The sequence below is a fragment of the Canis lupus genome, chromosome 17, assembly GCF_003254725.2.
Source record: "Canis lupus dingo isolate Sandy chromosome 17, ASM325472v2, whole genome shotgun sequence".
Classification (NCBI taxonomy): Eukaryota; Metazoa; Chordata; class Mammalia; order Carnivora; family Canidae; genus Canis; species Canis lupus.
Genome location: NC_064259.1, coordinates 63,939,323 through 63,955,028, shown reverse-complemented (window position 1 = coordinate 63,955,028; position 15,706 = coordinate 63,939,323). Strand labels below are relative to the sequence as shown.

General features: G+C 43.3%; 1 protein-coding gene and 1 pseudogene across 3 annotated transcripts in view; both read right to left on the bottom strand.

The window, feature by feature from the left end:
* Window positions 1-1,060: 1,060 nt before the first annotated feature.
* On the bottom strand, window positions 1,061-11,978 carry LOC112663887 (pepsin B-like; annotated as a pseudogene).
* The window catches only part of OVGP1 (oviductal glycoprotein 1), a 30,236-nt gene continuing 26,454 nt past the window's right edge, over window positions 11,925-15,706 (bottom strand). The window contains exon 15 of one of the 3 annotated variants that reach the window (XM_049096008.1): window positions 11,925-12,061. In XM_049096008.1, coding sequence (XP_048951965.1) covers window positions 12,020-12,061 — 42 coding nt within the window. In that variant the 3' untranslated portion in view covers window positions 11,925-12,019. Of the gene's footprint in view, window positions 12,062-13,965; window positions 14,707-15,706 lie in introns of those variants that run through there. The other 2 variants (XM_025452881.3, XR_003139429.3) reach the window with 2 other exon arrangements.

Sequence of the window (15,706 nt, the reverse complement as noted above, 5' to 3'; positions counted from 1 at the left end):
ATGAGAATGCAGGTGAATTGGGGGTGAACTGAGCTCCCTTCTCTTTGACCAAAAAAAGGGCCATATCTCCCATAAGAGAAACACAACAGAAAGAAAAAGGAATGGCCAAAGTGCAGACATTACCCAATTCCGTAAGATCAACTCCATTATGTGTTGGTGGTGGGGAATGATACAATGGTGTAGAAAAATGGACACCTCCATCCACCACCACCACCCACACACACCTGGGTTGAGAATTCTTTGCATCTTTCTTTCCAGGTATGTCCTTCTGATTACATTTCTTGAAACAATTTTGAACCCCAGAGCAATACCAGTTTTTAACTCCCTAAAGGCAGCATTACTGCATTAGAATAACCCACTGCAGATGATTGCTCATAACCTACTTGGAATGCAAGTTCACTTACTTCAGACAGAAAACATGCTCAAAAGCAGTGCACTGCACTTGCTAGAAAATTCCTAGTGAGCCAACACCATGCCTCATTTGTAATTGCATGCCCCCATGGCTTGTGCAGAGCAGACTAACATATAGCAACAGAATAAAAAATATTTGATGCATTGATCTGGATCTGATTTTAACACTAAATCTATGATTACCTGTCCATGCCTCTCTTTCTTATACTGTAAAATGAGATTCGGGTTCTCAACCCAAAAGCTTTCATACCCAGCAGGTAAAGTTCAATGTGTGAGCAGCCTGAGAGCACCAGTAGTGAGTAGGAGTCTGTGAAAATATTATATAATGTCAACATATATTAAAGTTGTTTTGCTAACCTACAAAAACAAAACAACCCCCCCCCCCCAAAAAAAAACACTGTGTTGTCTGATCAGATTTGGCCTCAGACACCAGTTTGAAATGTCTTTAAGGTTTCTTTTTCTCTTCTAACATTCAAGAATAGAGAAAAAAATATGTTGGGAGAGTTTTGGGAGGACTGGTCCACCAGTCCACCAGATACCTCATGGAGATACTACTATGCCCTTAATGTCTGTGCTGTGGGTCCTCACTCAATTTAGAAGAAACTACTATAAGCAGAACACAAAGAAGATATTTGAAAGGAACAGCAAGGACGTTTGGAAATTCTTAGTTTATTAGTTGCAGGAAGTAAGACTAGTGCACAGAAGGGTCAGACTAGTCTAAAATGCTGCTGTCTGTCCAGAGAAACGGTAGGGCAATCCCAGAGTCCTGCTGGGAGGGTAGAAACAGCTACCTTTTGCTAGTCTAGGAAGAGAGAGCAAAACCTATCCTGCTGACAGCCATATCATAGACCGTAATATTCCCTGAGGAAGACATGTCCCAGAATCCACAGGGGCTGCCCATTGGGGAGGGCAGGTTAGTGACTTCAATCCCAAGTGTGCAGTAGCCATTGTTCTGAAAAGACAAAGGACATGAGGATATAACCAGGTGAATGGAAAGGCCTTTCCCCACAGGAACTTCCCACCCTATATTCCATGACACCTATAGGGTCTCTGGCTTCTTGTTCACCTTCAGCCCTGCCACTGGTGACTTCCTATAGGTGCCCAGATGTGAACTGGGACACAGAACAGCACTTTGAGCCATCCAATCCCATATCCATGGAGCCTGGAGTGCATACATACGTTGAGAACATATAGATAGATGGAGGCAGAGGTAAAGGTGACCCGCTGATGACAAAGGTGATGGTGGGCATGCTCTGTATGGAGTTGCAGTTGACCACAAACTGAAGGAGAAGAAAAGCAGAACTGTAGAGTGCCAGGGGACTGAGGGCCCAGACAAGGGGCCTAAGTTCCCCTTTCCCAGTGAGACTATTTTCCTGACCTTCCAGCAGAGGTTGGTTGAGAGCATGGAAGGCAAAACCCAATTCACAGGCACAAACACTGACCAGATGTTTATGCTTTCCTGAGCCTCCTTGGACACATCTCAGCTCTGAGATTTTGGTTGTATTTATATGGCCATAATGAGTTAGGCTCATTTCAGAACACACATTTCTACTGCCAGAATGTAACACTTACAGAGAAGCATGGGCACATCTTGTAGAAGTGTTCTTTTGCAAATTCTCACCCATGCTTGTGTGCATCTGTCAATGTACTACACACACACACACACACACACACACACACACACCGTGAAGAACCAAGATTTAGTATGACTAAACTAGACTCTTGTATGCAGGAAGGGCAAACTACAGAAGTGTGTATAAGGGGGACTGGAGTAGGCACAGGAGGTTGCTCAGAGTAAAAGCCAAAGGAGTACTCCTAGACAAGAAAGAAACCCAAGTGGAATGGACAAATGGAATATGCCTGGCTCTGTTACATATAGTCAAATGACAGTGGCCACATCAAGGTTAGATGTGTTCCTGAGGCCTGCCCAGGAATAGCCACCCCTCCTGACAACCATTCAGCCCATATTCACAGTATAGAGTTGGTATTATTCCCTCCCCATACCCATTCTTGCATTGAGGGTTTATGATTAAAGGCCATGATGTGTCCTCACCTGTTCTATCTGACCAGGGGCTCAGTTCTCTACCATTTCTTCCTCCTGTCTCTCATGAACTCATTGCACTCAGGCTCCTGTGCTGAGGCTGCCTGTGCGAGGAATCTTGGCTTCTGGTTACTCACAATGCCACTTTGATCTTGCTGGGCTCCTGTTGTCTTCACAAAGGAGTCCAAATACTGCCGGGGAATAGTCAGTGGGAAGGTTCCCGTATCCATGATGCCTTGGCAGCCCTGGGAGCACAAGCCAGTGGCCTGGTTACCAAAGAGAAACCTGAGGGGAACACCAACACAAAAAGAGTCAGGCATTTCTAGGGATAACTGGGTTGCACAGTCAATTAAGAGACTGACTTGATTTTAGCTTGAGTCATGATCTCAGGGTCAGGAAATGGAGTCCTGTGTCAGGCTCCATGCTCAGTGTAGAGTCTGCATGGGATTCTCCTTCTCCCTCTGCCCCTCGCCCCTGCTCTCTCTCTCTCTCTCTCTCTCTCTCTCTCCCCCTCTCTTTCTTCCAAATCAATCAATCTTTTTTTTTTTTTTGAAGAGTCAGGCACTTCTGCCATAAATAAGTCTCACATCCCTTCATCCCTAATCTCCCAACCCTGCAGCTCTGAAAATATGCCACTTCCAAAAAGCCAGGCTATATCTTGACACTGCAATGCATGTAATAATTCTGTGTCTTTGTGACTACTGGAGTAATATTCTCAGTTTTGCTCTGGTAACCACTCCAGCTCTGACTAAAAGCTCTGGGGAGGTAGGGACTGTGTCTTATCCTCTTTACTCTGCCTATATGAGGCCCAGCACATAGTGCCAAATGTAACTAGCACTGGTAATCACTTCATAAATACACATTGGCCACCTACTATGTACAAGGCACTCTTACAAGAATTATGGTGGTATAAAGAGGAGTGAATTGTATTCACTGTGTTTAAAGACTACACTCTAATGACATGAGACAACATGTATAGTGTTGTCTTATGTCATTAGATTTGGAAGAAAGAGAGGGAGAAAGGCATAACACCATAAGACAGCAGCTGGTAATCTCCATAATCTAGTCCTATGTGATTCAGTCCTTAATTCCTCATTCAGCTTTTTCTGCAGCTCTACCCTTCCTCTTCACTCCATTTATATTTTGGGCACTGTTGGTGAATCAAGGCACTTGGATATAATGGTGAACAAGATAGGCACCACAAACTTAACAGAAACTCACAAATGGTATTTAATTGTAGCCCTGGTGAGTGCCAGGAAAAAATTCAAGAGGCCAGAGAAGAGGGGACTTGATATACCATGGGGGTGAGAGGTGTTGGTCAGAAAAGGATTTTTCAGAGAAGAAATGCTTAAAGGGTAAGTGCAATCAGTCCCAGTGCCAAGACCCCTCTATTCCAGGCACAGAAAACTCCTTGCTAGACATCGAACTGCAATGTCTATTTGTGCACATTGGGCTGGTGCCCATTGTCCTCTATTTGTGCACATTGGGCTGGTGCCCCTGTGTCTACCCAGAGATGAGGAGGTACAAATTGGGACACACGCCACTAATATTATGGGACTGAAAGAGAGACTGGGCCCTTAAGAGACCTTTTTGAAGGAGATAGGACTTTATCTTCACTCAGAAGGGTGCACACAGGACATGAGGGGGGCACTTCAGGTGATATAGTCAAAAGAGAAGTAGCAAGAAAGTCATGGCGAGGTGCAAGAACATGGTGAAGTCTGTGCTGCACATCAGGAAGTGGTGGGAAGGCTGTACCCATAGGAAGTGCCCAGCTGTTATATCTGGTCTTGAGTGTAAAGAAGTGTTCTTTGGGATCCCTGGGTGGCGCAGTGGTTTGGCGCCTGCCTTTGGCCCAGGGCGCGATCCTGGAGACCCGGGATCGAATCCCACATCGGGCTCCTGGTTCATGGAGCCTGCCTCTCCCTCTGCCTATGTCTCTGCCTCTCTCCCTTTCTCTCTCTGTGACTATCATAAATAAATAAAAATTAAAAAAAAAAAAGAAGTGTTCTTTAAGCCAAAGAAGTGTATCTTTAATTGGCAGTGATGGAGATTTACTGAAGGCCTGAAGTGTAGAAGTAACTGATTCATGGTCCTGAACTATGGGATCAGAAATGCCTGGCCTTAAATTTTTAAATTTGTGAAATATATGACTTTGGATAAGTTACTTAACCTCTGATCCTTGATTTCTTCTTCTGTGCAATGATATATACTACTGATCACCTTACAGTGTTGCAGTGGAATATACATGCAATAATATATATAAAATATTTAGCACAGTATCTGGCACATAGAAAACATCAATGACAACTTTTACTCTTACTTATGAAGGACTTGGTAAAGGCTGTGCTACTTGAGATAATGAAGTTTCAGGGAACAAAGACATGGGTTCACAAAAGTCTAGGCATGACCAACCTACTAGCATGACAAGGCTCAATGACAAAGTCAAAAACTTTAGTCTAGAGCTAGATGCCAGAGTCTACTGAGCTCCTGGAACAATGAGCCTGAGGGTTTGCTGATTCTTTAAGAAGTTTGTGCCAGTGCAAGAACAGGAAATATTGTCACACAGAAGGAACACCCTGGGGTATCCACAATCCACAGGAATTTTCCTCTGTACTTACTCATCAATGGCAACCTGCCAGTACATTTCTCAAGTGACTGGAGTCCAGACGATCTCACCAGAATAAAATTGGGTGTCCACACCTCCCAGGATGAGCTCCCCATCATACCCATAGGTTGGTTGGCTGGGAAGAAAAGGAGAAGAGCATGAGTTCCTACAACTCACATAGTCAGGCAGCTCCTCCCTTCACTTTACTGTCCCTCTGTCTTTCAGATGCAGAAGAACCACAGAGGTCATCCTCTAACCTGCTCTTCAGACTACCAGGCTCAAGGCACAAGGGAGAAGAGGTTCCTCAGAGGAACACCCAAAGTATCAGAGAACTGGAAACGCAGACTATTCCCATAAAAGAGAAGATGGAATTGGAAACCAGTCCTATGAAAACAAACTATCAAAGAATCCCAGGGAAACCCTCCTGGGGACAAAGTGAGAACAAGAAGAAATATCTCAAAGAGCACCTGGAATGGAGCCTGACAGAGAGAGATCTCTAGTGTGCAGTGAAGGGGATGCTCCTGTCATACTCAGATTGGTTACTAGACAGTATTAAGGGGATTCAGACCACTTCTGTTCCCTATCCTAGGCCTGCTGGTCATTGAAGAGAGATATTTGGATTCAGGTACCCTGAGTATCATGTGATTAAGAGGAAGAATCAGTAAATACAGTTTGCCATAAAAGTTCAAAGCCAGTAGAGTAGGAAAAGTGCTAGATTTGTGCCCAAGATATTTGCATTTGAGTCATGGCTTCATACCTGCCAGACCTTGCTCAATTTTGACCACCTGTTTGAGCCTGCATTCCTCTGTGGAAAAATGAGGCTAATAACAAGATTTTTGAGATGTCATGTGAAGTAATAACTACAAGACCTCATTGTAGAGCCAGACATATTATAAATATCATTTATTGTTGTCCTTTTTATTATATTTTGTATTTATTATAATAATAAGAAATCATGTGGCTTCTTCAAAAGCTTTACAGCTCTGTGAATCAAATACAACAATCTCCACATTTACTAATTAAATCTTGAGGGACTGTAGTTCATTTTAAGGAAAGAGTTATCTTATGTCTTTGGCCTGAATTAAAAATTCTTCTAGTGCTGGGACACCTGGGTGGCTCAGTCAGTTGGGTGTCTGGCTTTGGCTCAGGTCATGATCTCAGGGTCCAGGGATCAAGCCCCCTGTTGGGCTTCTCTCCTCAGTGGGGATTCTGCTTCTACCTCTCCCTATGTCCCTCTTCCTGCTCATACCCTCTTTCTGTCTCTCTCTCTGTCAAATGCATAAATACAATCTTTTTAAAAAACTCCTCTAGTGCAAAAAATAAAATTCTGGCAGAACCATAACTACACATTTTCAGAAATACATGTAATTCATATAGCAGGTTATACTCATTGTGTCAGGATATGTTAAAACCTCAGTCCTGTCTGATGTTGACTTGTTGAAAGGCCCCATAGCACCTCATTTGCTAAGACCTACCCAAGACAAGTATGCTCACCAAGAGAAGTAGAAGCTGAAGATGGGCTAGGTGAGCTGGCCCTGCTGCACCATGCTCTGCATGACTGTGGGGCTATCCCCCACTGCCAAGTTGGGGTAGGCCATTCCCAGGATACCATTAAAGTTTGCATAGTAGAAGGGGTTGCTGGGTTCAATCTCACTCAGACCAAATTCCTGGCTATTGATGATGATGTTCTGAACCTGGGACAAGCAGAAAGAAAATTCAAGTGGTCAAATCCTTCCCAGACTTAGGTGCCCAGGGATAGAATCTACACTTTTCTAAGGGAGGAAGTTGGCTTCTTTCATACTTAGCTCACTCATGAGGTGGGGTATAGAAGATGAAGGGACAACAGTATCACCCAACCATGTGGGTGTTGGGGAAGCAGAGGCCACTGTGTTCTGGAGTTAGAATTTCCACTTCCATGGACAGTGAAAGGACAGTGGCTGGTTTTATATTGAACAATCCACCTGCACAGGTGACATAGGAACTGTGGGTGATTGATGTAAAGAAAAGAAAATAGTAAAAGGAGGGTCTTTAAATACCTAGAGTGAAATCATGTGGAGGAGGAGGCAGATGTGCTCCCTGTGGCTACAGAGGGCAGGTTAAATATGTGGAGCAAAGTCATGGGGAAGCACAATGTAAAGAGCCTGCTGCAATCAGGACTGTGTGGGGGAGAGGTGACAATTTTTGTTTTGGGAGAAAGGTTTAATTAGATGGCATCTAATTAAGCTTTCCAACAATCAGCTTCTGGGAATTTGTATCTATTTAGTAATCTGACAGATTAAAGCACTAGAAAAGGGGAGCCAAAGAGCAGACCTACAGAAGGATGAGAACAGCACTTACAGTCACACTGTCATATCCCAGGAGCACAGTCAGGCTACCACTTCCATAATACAGTGTATAGGTTTGTCCATTGTTTCTGTAGGTAGAGGAACTGCTGGGGCTGAACGTGTTGTGATTGGCTGTGTAAGATTAGAATGGAACGTTAATACGCTTAAAATACTTGGAGGACATCTATCCTTGATGGCCTAAGACCATCAGACCAAGCCTGGGATTGGGCCTCAGCCTCAGATCCTTTGTGCTGAAGATAATCTGTGGCCCCAGAAAAGTCTGTCCCCTTGGGAAACAGATGCTACCCCAATTCCTTCCAGTTCCTAAGGGATTGCTCAACACAAAAGTGCCAGGAATTGGGTCCCATAGGAGAGAGCTGAGGAAAGGGAACAGTGTAGAAAGGAATGGAAGCTTTAGTCTATTTCTGCTGTCTCTCTCCAGGACTGTAGAACTTGTGAATTGTAGACCAAGGCAAGGTTTCCAGATGGTCTGAATTTAAGGAGGATGAGATCATGGGTATGCACCAAGAACTCTGGACTTGGAAGCTGAGTTTGTGTTCAATACTGACTCTACCCCACTCTCTGATCCTATCCACAGGTGCATGGTGATAATGGAATACTCACAGCAGGCCTGGCTCTGGCAGTAGATGGAGGGCACCCACAGGTCAGAGGAGCCTGTATCAAAGAGGACCAGGAAATTTTGTGGTGGTGTCTCAATGCTGATCTCTCCAAAGCAGTAGGACTGCAAAGAAAAGTTTGTCACTCTCATTAAGCAGCCAAACCTCATCCCGAGGATGGGGAACAAGTTGACTCACTAGAAACCACATTTTCTCCAAATTATATTCTTCTCTTTCCAGAAGTGCTCCTTCACATCTGGAACCAGATCCCCTCAATATTCCCCATTTTTGTCCCTAATTGCAAGATTTTGACTAGGTGAGAATTAGTCTGGCAAGACAATCTTTTCTCCCAAAGCCTTTTATACTTTTTATCAGTTGATACCTCCATGGATTTACCATTTTATGCCACAACATGGAAAGTTGGAGAAGCAATGACTTTTTTCTCCACTCCCAGTGTCCATCCATCCTCCCCACATCACACACACACACACACACACACACACACACACCTCTTTCTCTTCCAGTGTTAGATATTTCCCCACCATTTTCCTCCTTCTGGTCACACAGTAGCTAAGGCACCAAGAAACCTAGAATGAGAGGTAACACGGAAAACAAGAAGATAACTTCACTGAGACACAGGTTCAGTTCTAAGTAAATTCAGGCCAGCCATGTCACTTATCTGCTTCTTCTTCTACCATTTATAGAAAGGGGAAGTCCAAGTAGGAGATCCCTAGGGGGCTTCTAGATCTGACATTCATGTAACACGTCACTAAAGACAATCTATAGGACACCAGTATTATGAGATGCCCTGAGCAGACACTGCAGCCTCAAGAACATTCAAATACTTGCTCTGAGTACCAGTGTATGTTTCTAAAAGGGAAGGTATATAGCACCTAGAGCCACTGGAGATTTTGCCTGGCAGCTTTGCACAGGTTTTCCTTCTTTCCCCTGCAGCTCATTACTGGGACTTCCTTTGGCTCTCTCATCTGACTTGAATATGGTCACTGTGAATCTCTTAACCATATAAATGGAGCTTTAGAGAGTGAGCCAGTAATTAGAGGAAAGAAGGAAGCAAAGGGAATACTATAGTGTCAGGTGGTACCAACTCATTATCCAGATACTTTCCATAGGGAAGTGAGACGTATGTTTAGTGAAAAGCCCAAAATCAGAGCTAATGAGAGGTCTAAAAATATCCAAGAGTGGTTATTAGCCAAAGGTTATGGATACCACTTCCCCCTTCACTTACATTCAGGTAGTTGGTGAAGGGCTCATAAGCAACAGCATCATTATTGAAAAGATTCTTGGCACCTAGGTCAACCTTTGGGTGGTTCCTCAGAATGTCTCCAGAACACCCCGCTCTTCCAACACCTGGTAGATGGACTTGCCTTTCTTCAGGATAATTCTGTGGAGAATAGGGCAAACAAAAGGAGTGAGCTTCACCTTCCCCGTTATAGCAATCCCTTCAATGACCTGATCTGCAGTTTTCTTTTTTTTTTTTTTAATTTTTATTTATTTATGATAGTCACACACAGAGAGAGAGAGAGGGGCAGAGACACAGGCAGAGGGAGAAGCAGGCTCCATGCACCGGGAGCCCGACGTGGGATTCGATCCCGGGTCTCCAGGATCGCGCCCTGGGCCAAAGGCAGGCGCCAAACCGCTGCGCCACCCACGGATCCCCTGACACATAATTTAATTACAAGGTGGTTTGATGGCTCCAGCATCGAAATGTGTTGAATGATTGAGAGTGATAAGAACAGTATTCATGAAGCAAGCACAGATAAGAAGTGATACCTCTTGGGAGGATGGAAAAGCCTTCAGGGAAGAGGTCACATTTGAGTTAGGATCTTGCAGGATGGTAGATGAGAATATGATGAAAGTGGAAAAGCCACTGGAAGCAGAAACAAAGCCTGAGCAATGGCACCCAAGAGTGCAGTTTGTGTCAGGAAGTCAGAGAACACTGTGACCAGTGTGGCCAGAAGAGCAATTCCTAACATGGCCCCTATAAGCCAAGACCTACCCATAGGAATGGCACTGCGTCTGCTCAGTCCTCTTCATGTCAATTAGCTCTGGAAATTATTTTCTTTGAAAAATTATTTTATACTCAGGATTCCCCCACAATAGAAAGAACTGTAAAAATAAAAGGAAAACTCTTGATTCTTCAAAATTATATGAAAGCAGCATATATTCAGTATCCACAGGATTTTAACTTCTATTCTATCAAACTATTTATTATTATGTCTCATACTGGTGGAGCACACCCTGGAGCACCTGGATAAACCTCCTGGAGCATAGCACTAGGTGTTCACATGGGCGTGACTGGATGGTGAGGTGGACCTCATACACCATGCTAAGTAAAATGGACTTTATTCCTTAAGCAGTAAGGATCCATTGATTTTTTTTTTTAATCCCAGAAATGACACACTCAATGTCTTCTATATACCCTATGTACTAGTTTCTAGATTGGAGCCTTTTATTTATTTATGTATTTATTTATTTATGCTTTGACTTCATTATCTTTTTTTTTATTTTTTCATTATCTTTTTTTTAATAATAAATTTATTTTTTATTGGTGTTCAATTTGCCAACATACAGAATAACACCCAGTGCTCATCCCGTCAAGTGCCCCCGTCAGTGCCCGTCACCCAGTCACCCCCACCTCCCTCCCTCCTCCCCTTCCACCACCCCTAGTTCGTTTCCCAGAGTTAGCAGTCTTTATGTTCTGTCTCCCTTTCTGATATTTCCTACCCATTTCTTCTCCCTTCCCTTCTATTCCCTTTCACTATTATTTATATTCCCCAAATGAATGAGAACATATAATGTTTGTCCTTCTCCGACTGACTTACTTCACTCAGCATAATACCCTCCAGTTCCATCCACGTTGAAGCAAATGGTGGGTATTTGTCATTTCTAATGGCTGAGTAATATTCCATTGTATACATAAACCACATCTTCTTTATCCATTCATCTTTCGATGGACACCGAGGCTCCTTCCACAGTAGATTGGAGCCTTTTAGAGTGTATGGTAAAAGAGGCCAGTTTACAAAATGATTCCCTAAGTAAAGTTGTCGTGGGCATGAGAGAAGCAACTAGAACTTTGACATGAATCTACCTTGAAACCTTTGAGCTATACACAAATCCAGAGAGTTTCTAATTTCATATACATGATTTAATACTTCTTTATAGAAATAAATTATTAGAGAGAAACTGGAAATCTACAGAAGATATGCTTATAACTACAATTCCCACTTTTCGACCTTGGACCAGGCACATATTTCATTTAACCATTGTAAACACCTTAGAAGCCTATTTAACTTCCCTATGATCACGTAGTTAATCAAAGGCAGAGCTGGGACTTCAAGTCTGGTTTGCCTGAACTCAACCTGTATCTAAGCCTGGGGTACTCACACTTACTCTGCCTCAATGTGCTCCAAAGTATCAGCTTTAATGATAATGACAGAAATTTATATTTAATTTAATTTAATTTTCTGTAGTAAGGGATTCTAATTGCTTTTCTCCCACTCTCTGCTGCTGTATGTGCCTGCTGCCTTCTGTTGGCAATATTCCTAACTTAACAAAAACAGGGTTTGGGAAGCTTTCATGTGACTCTTCAAAAAACAAATGAGAAAGTGACAAAAGCTCCCAACATCGTGTCCACAGCTCACTTTCCCATTTGGAGACAACTGGTGCCTGCTCATTAGTCATGCCCATTAAGCCTGTGTCCTGGCCCTTTGTCCACCCATGTCAAACCTGCCAGCCATTCCTGGGATTTTTCTATCACCCATCTGTGCTTCTGACCTCTTGTCAATCCCTTAACACTGCAGGCTCTCTTACTGTACTTACCAAGTCTTCTTTGCAGCAAGACACTATTAGTACATAAGCTCTCTGAGTCTGCTTCCTCAGCATGAGATGAGATGTTTGTGAAGCACAGTCACTGGATTCTCTTAGAGATACATGATTTGACTATTTGTCTTCTCTCTCCCACTAGCATTTAAGGTCTTGTAGAAGCCTGGGTCTTGAAATATCACTCACTGTCTTCTGCACAGTAGCTTCCACTCAGAATTATCTACCAGTAAAGGAAAGAGGGGAGCAGGAAACATAGGCTTCCATCCTCAGTTAGTCAAGGGGTGCTCAGGGACCTTCTCTTCAAGGTACTGAGTCTGTTAGGATGTCATTACTCTAGCTCTTTCCAGTGTTAAAAGCAGGGAATATATTTATGGGTACACATATTCCTATATCAACTGATTCATATATATTTTTAAAATCATGATTCCCTACTGATACCTCTGAGTGCAACACCACAGGGTTCATTCTAGCCTTTCCTTGTATCCTATTTGTAACTGTTTCTCGGACTGTGAAAAGCATGGCTCTTCTTACCCACCATATGTTTCCTTATGTGTTTAATTCTGGAATACACATAGAGCAGTTTCAGAATTGCTAATTTACATACCTGTAAACAGCAAATTTGCTAAGACTACTATATTTTTCCATAGTTCCTTTTGTCTTCAGCCTTTCAATACAGAAGCAAGTGCTATTTTCCAAAGTTACTAAGGTTAGTTCTTCGCATCCCTAATTCCTTCAATATGATTATGTTGTTGTATTTTCTTTTTTTATTTATTTTTATTTTTTATTTATTCATGAGAGACACACAGAGAGAGAGAGAGAGAGGCAGAGACACAGGCAGAGGGAGAAGCAGGCTCCATACAGGGAGCCCGACATGGGACTTGATCCCCAGTCTCCAGGATCACTCCCTGGGCTGAAGGAGGCCCTAAACCGCTGAGCCACCGGGGCTGCCGATATATATATATATTTTAAAAGACTTTATTTATTTATTTATGAAAGACACAGAGAGAGAGGCAGAAACACAGACAGAGGGAGAAGCAGGCTCCCTGTGGGGAACCCAGTGTGGGACTCAGACCAGGGAATCTGGGATCATGACCTGAGACAAAGGCAGACACTCAACCACTGAGCCACCCAGGGCCAGCAACAGGGACAACAATACAAGTCCCTGTTGTATTTTCAATACAGTTAAATACATTTGTTACTCCTTATATTTCAGTTTTGGTTTGATTTTATTTGTTTTTGTGGATCACGTGAGGCATTTTCATGGTTCTAAAAGTCAGAATTACACAAATATGAGTACTCAGGTAAGTGTCAACCCCCTCCTTCCCTTGTACCTTCTCCTCAGTCTCCCATTCCTTCAATCCCATCTCCACTCAACTCCTACAGGTACCAATCTCATTATTTCCATGTTTATCCTTTCTGTATTACTCTGTGCATGAATTAGCAGACATGTACTTTCTTATAACCTCTTCCTTCTTACATGAAAGATAGCATGCTATAGATGTTCTTTTGTGCTTTTGTTCTCTTGACAATATTATAGCTGCTAAGTGATGTGCTTAGATGACAACACCAAGAGTACGAATGTAAATGTAGAAGAAAAGAGACCCCGAGAAGAGACTTAGAGCTCCCCTACCCTAAGTGATCAGAAATAAGAGACGTCAGTATAGAACACTATGAAAGAATGACCATTCAGGTAAAAACAAAACCAAGAAGCACAGTGAAGAAAGTGTGTCAAGGAGGACAGCGTGACCAAGTGTGTCAATATTGCTGCTGCCTCAAGGAAGGTTGGAACTGAGACTTGGCCACTGCAAATAACAGCATGGGCACTACCAGTTACCTTGGCAAGAGTAGTTCTGACATATTCATGGGAGCAGATGTTACACAGGAGTGAAATAAGAGGATTGTGGGAACTGCCCTGGAAGAGATTCTGGCTCTGACCACCACTGAGGGGAGTAGTTCTTCAAGGCAGAGAGGGAAGCACATAATCCACACTGGAAACATCAGCATGGGCTAGACACAAACTTCCTCCTTCTAAAAAAGCAGTAGGGGAAAATGAACTTGAAAGCAGATGCTGACAATTGCATTGCACAGGTCATTTCAAGAAAAGAACTCCAGAGAACTCAGACAGATTTTTGTGTTTCCAGTTTATTCAACAGAAAAGAGATGAACTCACTAGCTTTGGGGCCTGCTCGTACTCATGAATGGTTTATGCATGTCTGAGTAAAAGCAGCTCCTGTTGGGGGACCTACAAGAAAAGACAAGGGTTTTCCCCAGCTTCTGCCTTTAACAAGGTTAAGGCTCCTTGACCCACAGCAGAGTTTCCTGGGTTTTTCTTTCTCTAGAGAGCACTTGTTGGAAGGGTCATTGAGTTGACAGAGGAATCATTTCCTTTAATGGGAACACAGGGTTGTCAAAACAGGAGGAATGTGTCCTGGGGCTAGATGACAGGGCCGGAGGATGGCCTCTTGCTTTTGGCTTCCATCTAAAGATCAACATAACCCAACAGGGGGTCAGTGTTCACCTCAGAAGTCAAATTCTCTCCTCTAAGAATCTTGGTCTGCCCATCAGGAGTGACTTTCATCTTTCCAGAGGGGATAGTCATCATTTCTGGGGCTACTGCCCTCTTTACAAAGGGCTTATCCTTCTTTACAGAGGTCAATAATTGCATGGAAATCATAGTCATTTCTCCAAGGGTCACAGTCTCCCTTCCAGTCATTTCTCCAACAGTCTCAGTCTTCCCTTCCAGAGCCACAGTGTGCCTTACAAAGGATGCAGTTTTGCTCGTAGGGCTCACAGTTCCACCTCTGTGGCTTGTAGTAGTAGTATTTTGAGACTTTCCATGCATATTAGTAGCTGTAGACTTTCCTCCTAGGAATGAAAACCTCGTATCAGTGATCAATACTTTGGTTATGGTTGGCCTTTCAGGGCCAGTTTTTGGAGAATCCATAGCAGTTGAGAGACAAAATTTTGGAGAAAAGAGTTGAACTCTAGAGAAAATAATCAGAACAGGATGAGACTCCTACTGCTTCCTTCCCATCCTATGAATTACTGGCAGGACTACAACCACTCCAGGGCTGAAGTACCTGCTCCCAAAATCCAGAATTGAAGGATTTCATAATACACCCACTTGTGGGCATAGATAAAATCCTACCACATAGAAGCCCTGCCCCCTCACCTCATTGTGTTAACGTGAACCCAGGTACCCATAAGCACTCAGCAGATTTCCTACATTGCTGGTGAATGGCCCCAGGGAGCCTGCCAGTTTGCAATGCTTAAAGCCTCACTTAGACCTTACTGATTATACCTTCAGCAAGACCTTGCTGCCCCCACGGCCTAATAACAGAAACCCCCATTGTCCCCTATCATAGAAGGCACCAGCAACAATGCTGAGGGCAAGGAGGCCAACCTCAACAGCATTTTGTAAAGAACTGGGTTGGAGTCCCCTCTCCCCTCCTGACTAGCAGTGTTAGCTTTTAGAGTCCCAGTTTCTTTTTCCATAAAATGATGGTTATAAATATCTCAAAGGATGTTTCAGCTCTAGCATGCCAGTTTCCATCTCCTAAGTACCAGGGCAGTGTCTACTATCAAAGAGATGTCAAAAGAAATCTGACTTCTTCTTCTGGCCCTTGTCCCATGAAAGCAGGAGGAAGCAACAGAGAAATAAACTGACCTATATCAAACACTAACTCTGAGCCAGTAGTTTTCATTCCTTATCTCATTTAGTTCTTGTAATAATGTCATGAGTATAAGGATCATTCCCATTTTACAGATAGGGAAACCAAACCTCAGAGGGGTCAAATGGAGCATGCCTCTAAACCAAGAAAATGGACTGGCCTGACATCAAAGCTTATTCTCTTACCTTGATGTC